General features: G+C 39.7%; 1 protein-coding gene across 1 annotated transcript; it reads left to right on the forward strand.

The window, feature by feature from the left end:
* Nucleotides 1-1,515: 1,515 nt before the first annotated feature.
* Nucleotides 1,516-15,662, forward strand: LOC138895271 (uncharacterized). The gene is made up of 6 exons (XM_070179945.1): nt 1,516-1,654; nt 14,368-14,596; nt 14,680-14,741; nt 14,806-14,960; nt 15,072-15,290; nt 15,384-15,662. The coding sequence occupies exons 1-6, from the start codon at nt 1,516-1,518 to the stop codon at nt 15,660-15,662; spliced, it is 1,083 nt and encodes a 360-aa protein (XP_070036046.1).
* The last annotated feature ends 1,799 nt before the right edge of the window (nt 15,663-17,461 follow it).

Here is a 17,461-nt window from a genome sequence, read left to right on the forward strand (position 1 = left end):
ACTATAGTTGTGTACCTTATGCTAGAGTTTTGAAGCTTGGATAAAAAACGCTTAAGAGGGGATCTATCATCACAGGAGCATTAAACCATTTTATTCATCATAAGTAAACGGACTAAACAAATAATGTATACAATTGGCGATGAACCTTATTCCATCTTGTCCAATGTTCAGAATTAGATCAAGCGACCCACGACGATCTGAACATGCCTTGGCGGCGTAAAAATATCACGGGCCCGCTAGTTTTCGGACTGGTAATTATTTGCAAAGTCATTGAAAAATAGTCACTATTTTGCTGCAATATGAAAAGTTCCAGCATAATATACTGGAGATTGGTGCACATGTGTATGAACTTCCAGCATATTATGCTGGAACTCTAGTACACGGAAAGTTCCAGCGTAATATATTGGAGATTTGAGCACTTGTGTATGAACTTTCAGTATATTGTATATTATGCTGGAACTCCAGTATATTATGTTGGAAGTTTCAGATGTAAAAAATTCGAACTTCAATATATTATGCTGGAATTTTTTTCGTATTTTGAACAGTGTTTTCGTTCAAATTTATCTTTACATGAAAAGTGGTTAAATTTCGATTACTTTTGAAACTGTGGCTATTTTTCAATTATCACTTGAAAAGCTGGCTATTTTTGAATTTCACCTCTTGGCGGCGGGTGGAAAAGTCATCTCACATATCAACACCCTAATTGCTTAAAAAGATAATTTTTTTAGTATTGAGATGAAATAAAATTGGATAAGATGGAATAGATACAAAAGATCGGAGGAATAATCAAAAGAAAGTAATGTGAAATTGAGGCACAATTGATTAATTGACTCGCATATGAAGCAAGGGGAGACTGTTTATAAGTTCGGGGCTAAAATAAATTTACCTTTTACTATAAATCAGCATAAATACCCCGAATGTTGTAGTGCCTCGCCATCCAAAATTCTAATTTGTCATCAACTCATTTTTCATGCATTTGTTAAAACCTCTTTAGAAAAATTAACTCTTTCTATACAAAAGAAGGCTAAACACTTTTGTAGCCTCTTAAACCTAACGCGTTTTGTAAGTTAGACATTCCAACTTATTACACTACCAGAAAAAGATTCAATTTCGATCGAAAAAAGTAGTTACACATTTCCGACCGATTCGATCAAAAATGTGGTGAAAAATATTATTCTATTTTTTAATAAATTTTACGGCAAATACTCCGACACTACCCATCCCATTTTCTTTCTCTTTTTTACCCCTTCTCTTCTATGCTTAACCCCCCCCACCCCCACCCCACCCCACCCAAGGTAGCTCCACGAAAGCGACAACATCAGCCACCGTGATCCAAAGCAACTCCGTCTCTCTCTCCCTCTCTCTTTCTTTCTATCTATCTCTATGTCAGTTTCTCTCTCTATAGCTTTAGACGCGCTTTAGCTGGATATTGATTTGCTTGTTGAATCTATTTTTGGTGGTGAGGGAGGTAGTCCCATGGCGAAGAATATTATTGAAAATTTTTGATTTAATAAAATGGCGAGGGATGCCTTTGAGATGTTCCCAGATGTTCAATCAGAACCAAATGATGAGGCTAAGAGCTTCTTCAAACAGCTAGATGAAGCTAGTTGTCCACTGTATGAAGGCTTAGTGCATTTCAAGTTGTCTGTTTGCAGTTAGATTACTAAGTATTAAATTAGATAGTTTTGTTTCTCAAAGGGGCATAGATTATATCATTGAGTTTATGAATGAACTTAATCCGAGTAAAATTGACATACCCAAAGATTTTTACATGGCAAAAAAATTAATTTTCATGTTGGATCTTTCCTAAGAGAGGATTATTTATTGTGAGAAAGGTTAAATGTTATTCTATAAGAATGATGAAGCTTTAGAGAATTGAAAATTTTATAACCAGTTTCGTTACAAAAGCTACAAAGAAGAAGAATCTAGTAAAGGTGATGCACTACTTACCCATTATATCAAGGTTAAAAGATTATATTCATCAATGAGATCCGCTCCTCATATAAGATGGCACTATGAATATAGAAGGCCATATAATGTTCTATGTAATCCATTAGATAGAGAAGCATGGAAGCATCTTGATAGGGTGCTCTCAAACTTTGCTAGTGAACCAAGAAATATTAGGTCGAGATATTTGCTGATGGATTTCCTGTCACGACCCAAATCCACGTAACCGGCACCCGATATACTATCCGATCCAAGTGAACCAACCCATATGATGCACCCAAACCATATGCATGAAAACTAATTTATCTGCGGAAGCTCTTTGAAAAACATATATATTTTCAAGTTAAATAATAGAAAGTTTTCCAATTCAGAATCATACATGAAATCTTTCATAATAATAATAATGAGATTAAGTAAAATAAATATATTTTCCTGTATGTCGTGTACAACCCTAGTACTACAACTTTTTACAACTATCTATGGAGCCTCTATACCAAAGAATATAACTAAACACTTGGGCTAGTGCCCGACTAACATAACTTAAGAAAATAACATGATAGCTACCACGAAATAAGAGTGGTGCCTCACCATATATCTGTTTGCATGCTACTTATCATACATAATCCTGAAACATGTAAAGTAAGTGGCGCCCTGGAGGAGGGGAGCCTAAGGGCTGAGTACACCACAACGGTACTTAATAAGTGTCATAGACTCTCTCTAACTCAAGTTCCTGGGATAAAATTTTACAAAAACTATGCAACTAATATTTGATATAAGGTGATAAATAATTATAAAAATCATGCTCTTTATCATTACAAATGAAAAGACAAGTGAAGTATAAACCATGATATAAATTCTTAGAACTTTTGTATCAATCCAAGATTTTTAATAAAATCATACAAAGCCATTTCAGTTTCATTAAGTCATCGAAATCACTTTCGGCCCCTTAAGCCTAAACATAAGAAAGTCTTCTTTATCTTTCATCGGGAGTACTATATCGACAACGACATAATAAACAACTACTAGGTGATCGACATAGCAACAAGTATTTAACCTTACTTGTCTGGGCGGCTTCCCGTAGTGCTGTAGGAGGTGACTTAACCTCATTACTTTAAGTAATGATTATTTTTCCTCCTAATGGGGGACTTTATCCCACAAACCTCGGCCTAACCTTGGAATGCGTCCCTATACCGACACGTGTAGTTCTATGGTAACGAACTCAATGTTCAAACCAATCTCGATGGTCTCCACTAGTAACTCCCATAATATTTGAATATCAAAAATAGAGTCATAGCCTAATAGCCTCAAAGGATCTATTTTTATCAAATAATGATTTTCATAGCCAATCCAAACCATTTGTAAAAAAATCAAATGAATAACCTTTTTCATTTTAATGCCTTTAGCACTTTTGTCACAAACCCAATTCACCCTCCGTAGAATATTGTGATGGAACCTAGTCTCTAAGACTAGGTAAGCCTAACAAATTGCGGAATAACATAATAAGAGTCTGAAACTCAAACCTCAATAGTTGTAATAAATGAAAACTGCAAGACAAAGAACTACAATCTCCCAAAACCCGATAGAAACAAGTAACAATCTTCTAAGAGAAATACTAATGTCTCTATACATCAGAGTCTACTAAAATAAGAAAAACAACATGATAAGGATAGAGGGGGGACTCCGAGGTCTGCGGACGCTCGCAGATGTACCTTGAAGTCTCCGCACACAGGTAACTCACTGATAATTGGGCTGGTAAGAAGTACCTGGATCTGTACAAAAAGATGTATAGAAATGTAGTATAAGTACATCACAGCGGTACCTACTAAGTGCCAAGTCTAACCTCGGTAGAGTAGTGACGAGGTCAGGTCAAGCCCTACTGAAAATAATAAAAAAGTAAGACAAATGATATAATAATATAACGAAATAACTGAGAAGTGAACAACACAATAAATAGATAAAAACAACAGGGGCGCTCCCGGGGTACCGCCTCGTAGTCCCAAAAGTAAATATGCAGTGCAAGAGGATCTCCCGAGGAACCGCCTCGTAGTCCTAAAAGTAAATATGTAGTACAAGGGGATCTCCCAAGGAACTACCTCGTAGTCCCAAAATTAAATATGAATTACAGGGGGATCTCCCGAGGAACCGCCTCGTAATCCCAAAAGTAAATATGCAGTACAGGGGATCTCCCGAGAAACCACCTCGTAGTCCCAAAAGTAAATATGTGGTATATGGGGATCTCCCGAGGAACCGCCTCGTAGTCCCAAAGTAAATATGCAACAGATATCCGAAGGAAATAACGAATTTATAGCAAGAATCTCACAGTTAAAGATTTAAATCAAATCAAATAAGCAGGTAATTCAGCTAAGCATGTTACATATTTTGCAAGTAAAAGTTAGGGCACGTAGACATGTGATACTAAACTAAACATGATCACTACATATACTAAAGCAACTAAGTTAAAGAATTTAAAAGAAGACTACTCAGCAAGAATCGATATTTTCAAATTTAGTCCGTGTACGTACTCGTCACCTCGCGTACACGGCACTCACATATCACAAAATGTTACAACAGTATCAAATCCTAAGGGGATTTTTCCCACACAGGGTTAGACAAGCCACTTACCTCAAGCCAAGCTCAATCAGTCAATAAGAATGCCTTTCCCTTCATTTTCTGATTCCGATCGGCTTGAATCTAGTCACAATTAATTTGATTTAGTCAATACAAATTATAGGAATCAATTCCATATGAAAATACAGATTTTTCAATAAGAACCCAAAATTTAACTCAAAAATTGCCTGTGGGGCCCACGTCTCGAAAACCGACAAAAGTTACAAAATATGAACGCTCATTCAACCACGAGTCCAACCATACCAATTTTACCAAATTCCGACATCAACTCGACCTCCAAATCTGAAATTCTTATTTTGAAATCCCTAGGCCCAAATCCTCTAATTTCACCTCAAAAACATGTAATCTAATCGAAATACTCAATGATAGTCCAATATTATTGACTAAAAATGATCACAAGTGACTTACCTTAAATTTTCCCGTGAATTCTCTCTGAAAATCACCCCCAAAACCGTGTTGGAAATGACCAAAAATGACAATCGGAACCCTATGTTTTTGTACACTTCCCAGAGGTTCCGTTTCTGCGGAATTTTTAACCGCATCTGCGGTTCTAATTTTACGGTAAATCTCCCGCTTCTGCGACAACCTTCGCTTCTATAGACAAGGAGTCCGCTTCTACGATGAAGCACCCGCTTTTGCGGCCCCAAGCGCACCTGCGATCCTTCGTCCGCATATGCGGTCGCGCAGATGCGGAATTTTCCTCCACATCTGCGACCACTGCTCTACTCTCCGTTTTTCGCTTCTGCGCTCCCATGCTCGCTTCTGCAAGCTAGCACCTGCGAGCCAAATTCCGCAGGTGCGATTGCATCAGATGACAGAAAGTTTCCAGCTTTGTTCTAAGTCAAAATTTCGATCCGTTAACCATCCGAAACTCACCCGAGGCCCCCGGGATCTCAACCAAATACACCAACAAGTCCTAAAACATTATATGAAGTTATTTGAAGCCTCAAATCACATCAACCAACGCTAAAAATACGAATCATACCTCAATTCAAGCCTAATAAAGCTAAGAAATTCCAATTTATACATTCGATGTCGAAACCTATCAAATCAAGTCCGATTAACCTCAAATTTTGAACACAAGTCATAAATGACATAACAGACCTATTCAAATTTTCAGAATCAGATTTCGACCCTAATATTTAAAATTCAACTCCCCGGTCAAACTTCCAAGCTTAAGTTTTATTTTAGCCATTTCAAGCCTAATTTAACTACGGGCTTCCAAATAATTTTTCGGATACGCTCCTAAGTTCAAAATCACTATACGAAACTATTGGAATCATTAAAACTCTATTTCAGGGTCGTTTACACATAAGTCGACATCCGGTCACAATTTTAACTTAAGCTTTAAACATTAGAACTAAGTGTTCTAATTTATTCCAAAACCTCACCGGACCCGAACCAATCACCCCGGCGAGTCACATAATAACTGTAAAGCATAAATTGAGCAGTAAATGGGAGAACGGGATTGTAATACTCAAAAATACCGGCCGAGTTGTTACATTCTCCCCCTCTTAAACAAACGTTCGTCCTCGAACGAGTTTAGAATTATACCTGGAGTCTCAAATAAGTGTGGATATTTGCTTCGTGTCTCCCGCTCAGTCTCCCAAGTAGCTTCTCCGACTGGCTGGCCTCTCCACTGCACTTTCACTAAAGCATTATTCTTTGATCTCAACTTTCAAACCTGCCGGTCTAAAATGGTCATCGACTCCACCTCATAAGTCAAATTACCATCCAACTGCACCGTGCTGAAATCCAAAACATGAGACAGATCGCCGTGACACTTTCGGAGCATGGAGATATGAAACACTGGATGAACTACAATGAGACTAGGTGGTAGTGCAAGTCTGTAAGCCACCTCTCTAATTCTCTCAAGAATCTCAAAAGGCCCAATATGTCTAGGTCTCAACTTGCCCTTCTTCCCGAATCTCATAACACCCTTCATAGGCGAAACCCGGAGCAAGACCCGCTCACCAACCATGAATGCAACATCATGAACTTTCCGATCCGCATAACTCTTCTGTCTAGATTGGGCTGTACGAAGTCGATTCTGAATCAATTTAACCTTTTCTAACGCATCCTGAACTAAGTCTGTACCCAATACCCTAGCCTCGCCCAGCTCAAACTAACCCACTGGAGACCGGCACCGCCTCCCATATATGGCCTCATACGGAGCCATCTGAATGTTTAACTGATAACTGCTATTGTAGGAAAACTCCGCAAGTGGCAAGAACTGATCCCAAGCACCCCCAAAATCCATCACACACGCACGAAGCATATCCTCAAATATCTGAATAGTGCGCTTGGACTGTCCGTCCGTCTGAGGGTGAAATGCTGTATTCAACTCCTCACGAGTACCCAACTCTCGCTGTACGGATCTCCAGAACCTTGATGTAAACTGCATACCCCGGTCAGAGATGATAGATATCGGTACACCATGAAGCCTGACAATCTCGCGAATATAAACCTGATCCAGCTGCTCCGAAGAGTAAGTAGCAACCACATGAATGAAATGAGCTGATTTGGTCAATCTATCCACAATCACCCAAACTACATCGAATTTCCTCTGGGTCCATGAGAGCCCAACAACGAAATCCATAGTGATCTGCTCCCATTTCCATTCTGGAATCTCTAACTTCTGAAGCAATCCACCTAGTCGCTGATGCTCATATTTCACCTGTTGACAATTTAGGCACCGAGCGACATACTTCACTATGTCTTTCTTCATTCGTCTCCACCAATAGTGCTGTCTCAAATCATGATACATCTTCGCGGCACATGAATGAATGGAGTAACGCGAGTTGTGAGCCTCCTGGAGAATATACTCATGCAAACCATCTATATTAGGCACGCATAGCCTGCCCTTCATCCGTAATACGCCGTCATCCCTGTGACTTCTTTGGCATCACCGTGCTGAACTGTGTCCTTAAGGACAAGCAGATGGGGGTCATCATACTGACGCTCCCTAATACGATCATACAGAGAAGACCGAGAAACCACACAAGACAAAGTTCGGCTCGGCTCGAAAACATCCAATCTGACGAACTGTTTGGCTAAGGCCTGAACATCCAAGGCTAAAGGCCTTTCTGCTACCGGTAATTATGCTAAGCTGCCCAAACTCTCTGTCTTATGACTCAAAGCATCGGCCACCACATTGGCCTTCTCGGGATGATAGAGAATGGTGATATCATAATCCTTAAGCAACTCCAACCACCTCCGCTGCCGCAAATTAAGATCCTTCTATTTAAACAGGTTCTATAGACTCCGATGATCGGTAAAAACCTCACAATGGACACCGTACAAATAATGTCGCCAAATCTTCAAGGCATGAACAATAGCTACTAACTCAAGGTCGTGGACCGGATAATTCTTCTCATGTACCTTTAACTGTCTGGATGCATAGGCAATCACCCTACCGTCTTGCATCAGCACTACACCGAGACCAATACACGACACATCAAAATACACAGTATAAGACCTTGAACCTGTAGGCAAGATCAATACTGGGGCTATAGTCAAAGCTGTCTTGATCTTTTGAAAGCTCTCCTCACAATCTTCGGTCCATCTGAACAGATCACCGTTCCATGTCAATCTGGTCATAGGTGATGCAATAGATGAGAAATCCTCTACAAATCGACTGTAATACCCCGCCAAGCCAAGAAAACTCCAGATCTCCATAACTGAGGATGGTATGGGCTAACTCTGCACTGCTTCAATCTTCTTCGGGTCTACCTTGATCCCCTCACTCGATACTACATGACCCAAAAATGCCACTGAGTCTAGCCAGAACTCACACTTCAAAAATTTTGCATATAACTTCTTCTCTCTCAAGGTCTGAAGCACAGTCCTCAGGTGCTGCTCATGATCCTCCCGACTCCGGGAGTATACCAGAATGTCGTCAATAAACAAAATGACGAAAGATTCAAGATAGGGCTGAAATACACTATTCATCAAGTGCATGAATAATGCTGGGGTGTTGGCCAGCCCAAAAGACATCACAAGGAACTCGTAATAACCATACCGAGTCCTCAAAGCAGTCTTCGAGATATCTGGCTCCCGAATCTTCAACTGATGATAGCCTGAACGCAAGTCAATCTTAGAGAACACTTTGGCACCCTGAAGCTGTTCAAATAAGTCATCAATACGAGGCAATAGATACCTACTCTTTACTGTAACCTTGTTCAACTGGCGGTAATCAATACACATCCGCATAGAACCATCCTTCTTCTTTACAAATAAGACAGGAGTACCCCAAGGCGATACACTGGGCCAAACAAAACCCTTATCAAGCAGCTCATATAACTGCTCTTTTAATTCTTTCAATTCTGCTGGGGATATACAATATGGTGGAATAGAAATGGGCTGAGTACCCGGTAACAAATTAATGCCAAAGTCAATATACCTGTCAGGTGGCATACCTAAAAGCTCCACTGGAAATATATCAGGAAAATCCCTTACTACAGAAACTGACTCCATAGTAGGAGTATCAACACTAACATCTCTCGCATAGGCTAGATACGCATCACACCCCTTCTCAACCATTCGCTGAGCTTTAAGAAATGAGACAACCCTGCTAGGAACACGATCTAAGGTACCTCTCCACTCTAGCCGCAGTAGGCTTGGCATAGCCAACGTCACCTTCTTGGAATGACAATTAAGGATAGCGTGATAGGGCGACAACCAGTTCATGCCCAAAATAACTGAGCAATAACAAATCGGCTCTGGTCTTAAAACCACTAAGAACAATCAAACACGACCGATACACGCAGTCAACAATAATAGAATCACCCACGGGTGTAGATACATAAATAGAAGAACTCAAAGAATCCCGGGATACACCCAAATACGGGGCAAAATAAGATGACACATAGGAATAAGTGGAGCCTAGATCAAATAAGACTGATGCATCTCTATGACAGACTGGAACAATACCTGTGATAACATAATTCGATGCAACTGCCTCTGTCCTAGCAGGAAGGGCATAATATATGGCCTGGCGTCCCCCTCTAGGGCGACCTCTACCTGTCCGACCTCCACCTTTAGCTGGCTGTGCAGGTGGAGTGGCAACTGGTGCAGTAATCATGGATTGAGAAGTCTGAGGGCCCTGTAGAATAGGTGGAGCATGCATAATCTGTGGAGGTGTACCCCTCCTGAATCTGGGGAAATCCCTCACCATATGACGAGTATCACTACACTCAAAACAAGCTCTCGGAGGACGTGTCTGCTGCGACTGGCTCGGGCCTGATCAACTGGACTGGCCGCTGGAAGCACACCGTACATGAGGTACACTAGACACTGGCGGTGCATAATATGGATCCTGGGGCCTAGGAATGGCCGGAGTATCGCTGGCGGCTGGAAGTGCTGAATGAACAGGGCGACTCCTATAACCCCTACCCTGACGAGCTGTATATGGGGCACGAGAACTGTTATACATGCCAGAATCTCGGGATCTCTTAGCTTCACTCTCTTCTCTCTTTCGAATCTGCATACCCTTCAATCTCCTAGCAATTGACACCACCAGCTAGTATGAGATATCCATCTCCAACTCTCGGGCCATACTGAATCTGATACTAGGGTGTAGCCCCTCAATAAATCGGCGTTCCCGCTCTCGAATAGTAGCAACCAAGGCTGGTGCATGCCTAGCCAAATCACTGAATTGGACAGCATACTCTGACACGGTCATAGAAACCTAGCACAATTGCTCAAACTCTGTGCGCCATGTGTCTCTAAGACTCTAAGGAACATATTCCCTCAAGAACATATCTGAAAACTGAGTCCAAGTGAGTGAAGCTGCCTCAGACGGACTATCCAACTCGTATGCCTGCCACCACTGGTAGGCCGCTCCTCTAAGCTGGAATGCCGTGAAAGAAACCCCACTAGAATCCACAATACCCATAGTACGGAGGATACGATGACATTCCTCAAGAAACCCTGAGCATCTTCTGAAGACAAACCGCTGAAAGTGGAAGGGTGGTAAATTTTGTACCTCTCGATCCTGAGCTGCTCCCCCTCCGAAACTACTGCCCTAACCTCGGGCCGAACTGGGACAACTGGCTGCACTGGTATAACCTCTGGGGTATGGTAAACCTAGGCCCGTGACTCTGGGCTACAGGAGGTGGGAGTCTATACTCCTCTCCCGGCCTGAGATGTGGCAGGAGCAATTGGAATTAACCCTGCCTGAGCTAGAGTGCAAAACATGCTCAAAAACTGAGCAAGAGTCTCTTGAAGTGCAGGGGTAGTAACATGCGTCTCAGGTGCATGATCTCCAATTAGAGCTACTGGTGGCTATGCTGCAGCAGCTCGTGCAGGTGCTATGGTTGCACCACGTGGTCTTCCTCGGCCTCTGCCCTGGCCCCGTCCTCTTGCGGCTCCAACAGGGGGCGTGGGTGTCTGATTATCGGATCCAATTGTGCGTGTCCTCACCATCTATGAGAGAATAGATAAGTACAGTCGTACGTGTCCTCAACAAATGCGCACGATAAGGAATTAAAGAAGTGAATATTTTTCTAACAGTTCTGTAGCCTCCCGAAGATAAGTACAGATGTCTCCGTACCGATCCGCGAGACCCTACTAAACCTGCTTGTGACTCATAATATCTATGAACCTAGAGCTCTGATACCAACTTGTCACGACCCCAATTTACCCTCCGTAGGATGTCGTGATGGCACCTAGTCTCTAAGACTAGGTAAGCTTAACAAATTGCGGAATAACATAATAAGAGTCTGAAACTCAAACCTCAATAGTCGTGATAAATGAAAACTGCAAGTCAAAGAACTACAATCTCCCAAAACCCGGTAGAAATAAGTCACAATCTTTTAAGAGAAATATTAATGTCTCTATGCATCAGAATCTACTAAAATAAGGAAAACAACATGATAAGAATAGATGGGGGACTCCGAGGTCTGTGGATGCTGGCAGATGTACCTTGAAGTCTCCGCACACAGGTAGCTCACTGATATCTGGGCTGGTAAGAAGTACCTGGATCTACACAAAAAGATGTGCAGAAGCATAGTATGAGAACATCACAGTGGTACCCCGTAAGTGCCAAGCCTAACCTCGGTAGAGTTGTGACGAGGTCAGGTCAGACCCTACTGGAAATAATAGAAAAGTAAGACAGATGATATAATAATATAACGAAATGACTGAGAAGTGAACAACACAACAAATAGAGATAAACAACAGGGGCGCTCCCGAGGTACCGCCTCGTAGTCCCAAAAGTAAATATGCAGTGCAGGGGATCTCCCGAGGAACTGAATCGTATCCCAAAAGTAAATATGCAGTACAAGAGGATCTCCCGAGGAACCGCCTCATAGTCCCAAAAGTAAATATGAAGTACAGGGGGATCTCTCAAGGAACCGCCTTGTAGTCCCAAAAGTAAATATGCAGTACAGAGGGATCTCCCGAGGAACCACCTCGTAGTCCCAAAGTAAATATGCAACAGATATCTGAAGGAAACAACAAATTTACAGCAAGAATCTAATAGTTAAAGATTTAAATGAAATCAAATAAGCAGGAAATATAGGAATTAATTCCATATGAAAATATAGATTTTCAATAAAAACCCAAAATTTAACTCAAAAATCGCTCGTGGGGTCCACATCTCAAAAATCGACAAAATTTACAATATATGAATGCCCATTAAACCACGAGTCTAACCATATAATTTTTACCAAATTCCGTCATCAACTCGACCTCCAAATCTCAAATTCCTATTTTGAAATCCCTCAGCCCAAATCCTTTAATTTCACCTCAAAAATATGTAATCTAATCAAAATACTCAATGATAATCCAATATTATTGACTAACAATGATCACAAGTGACTTACCTCAAGTTTTTCCACGAATTCTCTCTGAAAATCGCCTTACAACCGTGTTGGAAATGACCAAAAATGACAAAAACTCAGAACCCTCTGTTTTTGTACACTACTTAGAGGTTCCGCTTCTACAGAATTGTTAACCGCATCTGCGGTTCCGCTTTTGCAATAAATTTCTATCTTATACGACAACCTTCGCTTTTGCGGATAAGGAGTCCGCTTCTGCAGACTCGCTTCTGCGGTCCCAAGCGCACTTGCGATCCTTCGTCCGCATATGCGGTCGCGCAGATGCGAAATTTTCCTCCACACCTGCGGCCACTTCTCTATTCTCCCTTTTCTGGATCTGCGCTCCCACACTCGCTTCTGCGAGCTCGCAACTGCGAGCCAAATTCCGCAGGTGCGATTGCATCAGATGACAGAAAGTTTCCAGCTTTGTTCTAAGTCAAAATTTTAATCCGTTAACCATCCGAAACTCACCCGATACCCCCGAGACCTCAACCAAATACGCCAACAAGTCCTAAAACATCATACGAAGTTATTCGAAGCCTCAAATCACATCAACCAATGCTAAAAATACGAATCATACCTCAATTCAAGCCTAATGAAACTAAGAAATTCCAATTTCTACATTCGATGTCGAAACCTATCAAATCAAGTCCGATTGACCTCGAATTTTGCACACAAGTCATAAATAACATAACGGACCTTTTTAAATTTTCAGAATCGGATTTCGACCCTGATATCAAAAAGTCAACTCCCCGGTCAAACTTTCAAGTTTAAATTTCTATTTTAGCCATTTCAACCCTAATTTAAATACGGGCTTTCAAATAATTTTTCGGACATGCTCCTAAGTCTAAAATCACCATACAGAACTACTGAAATCATCAAAACTCTATTACAGGGTCGTTTACACATAAATCGACCACCGGTCACTATTTTAACTTAAGCTTTAAACCTTGAAGCTACGTGTTCCAATTCATTCCAAAACCTCACCGGACCCGAACCAATCACCCCGGTGAGTCACATAACAACTGTAAAGCATAAATTGAGCAGTAAATGAGAGAATGGGGTTGTAATACTCAAAACGACCGGCCGGGTTATTACAACTTTAACATCAATCTTTAAAAGATACAACAAGTGCTACTCCATTGATCAAATTTCAAAACACATACTTTTTCATGAAAACGTATCTTTACTACTCAAATAGTTTATACTCTTATCAATACATAAGTTTTAATAAAACTTATAAAGTTTTCCTTAAGTGTCATCTTGCAAATAAGTTTTAAGAATAAGATTTTTATATAAAATCACATGACACTTCAAAATCAACAAACTTAGAAACACATGGTGATATCCTTCCCGCTTGTCCCCACAAGTGCGGATGCACATTATTAAGTAATATCAATGACTTTAATTCCTAAAGTCAAGAACCCTATATCAGTGAAGGAATTGAGACCCATATCATGTTGCTCAGTACTTTACAAAATGATCTCCAAGATTTTAACAACCAGACTGCAGAGAGTGATGGATGAATTTATAGATAACAGTTAATTAGCTTTTGTTCCTAGAAGAGTAATTAGTGATAACATCATTCTGAGCCATGAAATAGTTAAAGGATATGGATGGAAAGGAATATCTCCAAGATGCACGATGAAAATTGACATGCAAAAGGCTTATGATTCATTAGAGTGGGGGTTTGTTGAACAAGTGCTGACTCACATGAACTTTCAAAATAAGTTCATAAGATGGGTCATGGAATGCCTTAGATCAGTATCTTATTCAATTAGTATCAATGGCTGGACAACAGAACCATTTACAACTAGGAGAAGATTAAGAGAGGGAGATCCTATGTCCCCTTTCTTATTTGTTCTTGCTATGGACTATTTCTCTAGAATGCTGAGAAGACTAGATGACCAACCGGATTTTAACTATCACCCTAGATGCTCAAGACTGAAACTGATCTAATTGGGGTTTGCAGATGATTTCCTCCTCTTTTGTAGGGGTGATTATATATCTGTACAGATGCTTTATAACTATTTTCAAGAGTTCTCTCAGGTGTTTGTCTTGGTAGCAAATAAGGATAAAAGTTCTATATACTTTGGTGGGGTGAGTGAAGGGACAAAAAAGGCTATTATGGAAATACTTGGTTTCACCAAAGGAGAGATGTCATTCAGATATCTAGGAGTTCCAGTCAGTACCAAAAGACTGTTAGTCAGCCAATGCCAATCTTTACTTGAAAAAATGTTGGGAAGGATCACAAGTTGGACAACAAAATTTCTCTCATATGCAGGAAGGGTTCAATTGCTCAAGAATGTCCTATTCTCTATCCAGATTTACTGGTCATAAATATATGTACTACCTACTAAAGTGATAAAGCTAATTGAAGCCACATGTAGAAGGTTTCTTTGGACTGTAGGTGTGGAGCTAACAAAGAAAGCTCTACTTGCTTGGGATAAAGTTTTCTATTTTACTAGTGTTGGTGGCCTGAATATCCTTGATATTGCTGTATGGAACAGATCAGCTATTAACAAGTTACTCTGGAATATATGTTGTAAAAAGGATAAACTCTTGGTGAAATGGGTCCACAGTTACTACATCAAAGGGGGACAAGTGTGGGGAGTTGTTCCTAAGCAAGCATCTTGGGTGGAGCAAAAAATTATGAAGATTCAAATCTATGTATAGCAAGTTGGGATCAGTGAAGAAGACCTGCAGAGTGTGCCTACTTTCTCAATAAAGAATATGTATGTGCTGATTAAAGATGATTTTCCTAAAGTACATTGGAGAAAATTGGTGTGCAATAATTTTGGAGCTCCAGAGTGGATTTTCATCCTCAGATTAGCAGCTCATGGTAGACTGGCTACAAAAGACAGGTTGATGCAGTGGGGGATTACTGATAATCAAGTGTGTCCGATGTGTACTTCACAGGTTGAAAGTATATCTGACCTATTCTTTAAGTGTGAGATGTCTGCACAAGTGTGGAATTAACTACTTAAGTGGCAAAAGATTGCTAGAACTGCTATATCTTGGCCAGAGGAACTAAATTTGGTAGAAAACTATGCCAAAGGGAGAAGTGCAAGTGCTGAAATTTATAGGATGACGTTGGCCGCAAGCGTCTATCACATCTGGATTGAGAGGAATCACACGGTTTTCCAAGATAAACAAAAAGATCATAAGAGCATTGTCAGGAAAATAATCCAAGAAGTTTTTCATAGAGGATTACAAAGGAGAAGACTTACTACAGAGCTTGGAAAATTGAACTGGTATCCTTCTTAATATAGTCTACCTTGGACTTGTAAGTTAGGAGTGTTAGTCGTAATAGAATCTAGCTTTGCACAATGCAGTTTGTTGGTAAACTAAGCTGCAGTTTTTTGTTCTCTTCTGTACATATTGCTATTTGGTAATAAAAATTCTTTATTTCCCAATAAAAAGAAAGCAATTTCATGTATTAACAAATCATGCTTTTAGGGAGAATCCCTCAAGAAGAGTAAGTCATAATCAACTTACCTCAACCTTTAAGATCCAAAAATACTACAATACTCTAATTGATTAAAATACCCAAATATTACCCACAATTCAATATCTACCATTATATATCCCAACTAAATCAAAACAAATATGAAAAGATTCATAAATATCCATTTAGGCTTCAAAATTCGGCAACAAGCCTTCAACCATCCTAAATTATCCAATAGGTTCACCCATTAGCCTATTTAATTCCATTCTTATCATTTAATACTCATTTGGAGTCATTAATGATATTATGTTAATTACCCAACATCATTAAGTCACTATTCATTACTTCACCAACAAAACCCTAGGTTGAAGAACACTCATTTTAAGAACTAGTGTTGTATCTTATCCAAATGGTGATTCTCAATTCAATTTGTTCACCAATTAAGTTATCAAGTCTATAGAAATTATTATAAACTCAAGACATATTCATTTATATCAATTCATCACTATTCAACTTCTTCTTTGTCAAAAATATCATTTTCAAGACTCACCCTTAGGGTTCATATATTATCCCACTACAACTTCAAATAAAACTCATAAACATGCTACCCATACTTCAATATATCATATATGTAAAGCTCAAGTGAATGGGTTACCTCTTGATAGAAGAATCTTATTTTTTTTCTCTTTTTGGTGTTCTTGAAGATTCAATACATTTCCTATGGATTTTGATCCATGAATAATGTTAAAACTAACATTAAATGGTGATATGTTGCCACAAATGCATCTTAAACACTTACCTTGAAGTGTGTTGATGAGGGATGTGCTGCTCCTTCTCTCTAGATTCAAGACCCTTGTCCAAAATTCTATCTCTTTCTCTCTCCCCAAAATAGTCACTTTTATAATTTTGATGGCATGCGTATCTACGCTCCCTTCCTCTTTCGATCCCCTTCATATGAATACCTTGTTGAAATCAGCTATGTCAAAGGCAGCATAGCTACGCACAACTCGCGTAGCTACGTGTCTGTTGTGATACCCTTTAGTAAAATGATTATAACCTCTTGTAGGAATTTCCAAATGACGAACAGTTTGAAGTATTGAAACCTAGACTCATATATATTTAATTTGATAGGTAGTACACCACATAAAGCTTCATATATTGGGAGTTGTGCTCTTTTAAAATTAGATCTTGTGCAAACTCATTTAAAACTTTAGCCCATCATTTAGTTTCTAACTTGACTTAGCCTTAAGGCTCTTCTTAGACCACAAACCATTCTTAATGCACCTCATACATATATTATCATGATAAATTGATATCCTTTATATTATTAGTCATGTTCATACCTGAATTAATATAATTAGTACCCGTCAATCTTCTTAATGGTCTTAAAACACTTCGAAATTTTTCGGGGTGTTACATTCTCCCCCACTTAAGAAAATTCGTCCTCGAATATTTTTGTCACGACCCAAAACTAACCCCCTGTCGTGATGGCGCCTATTGTGGAACTAGGCAAGCCGACTCATTTTCAAAACAAAATGATATTTTCATTTCAAAGATAATTTCAAGGTTATTTAACATAAAAACCTCCATTTAAAGAGTTCAAATCAAAGAAAAACAG

Source organism: Nicotiana tomentosiformis, chromosome 7 (assembly GCF_000390325.3).
Source record: "Nicotiana tomentosiformis chromosome 7, ASM39032v3, whole genome shotgun sequence".
Lineage (NCBI taxonomy): Eukaryota > Viridiplantae > Streptophyta > Magnoliopsida > Solanales > Solanaceae > Nicotiana > Nicotiana tomentosiformis.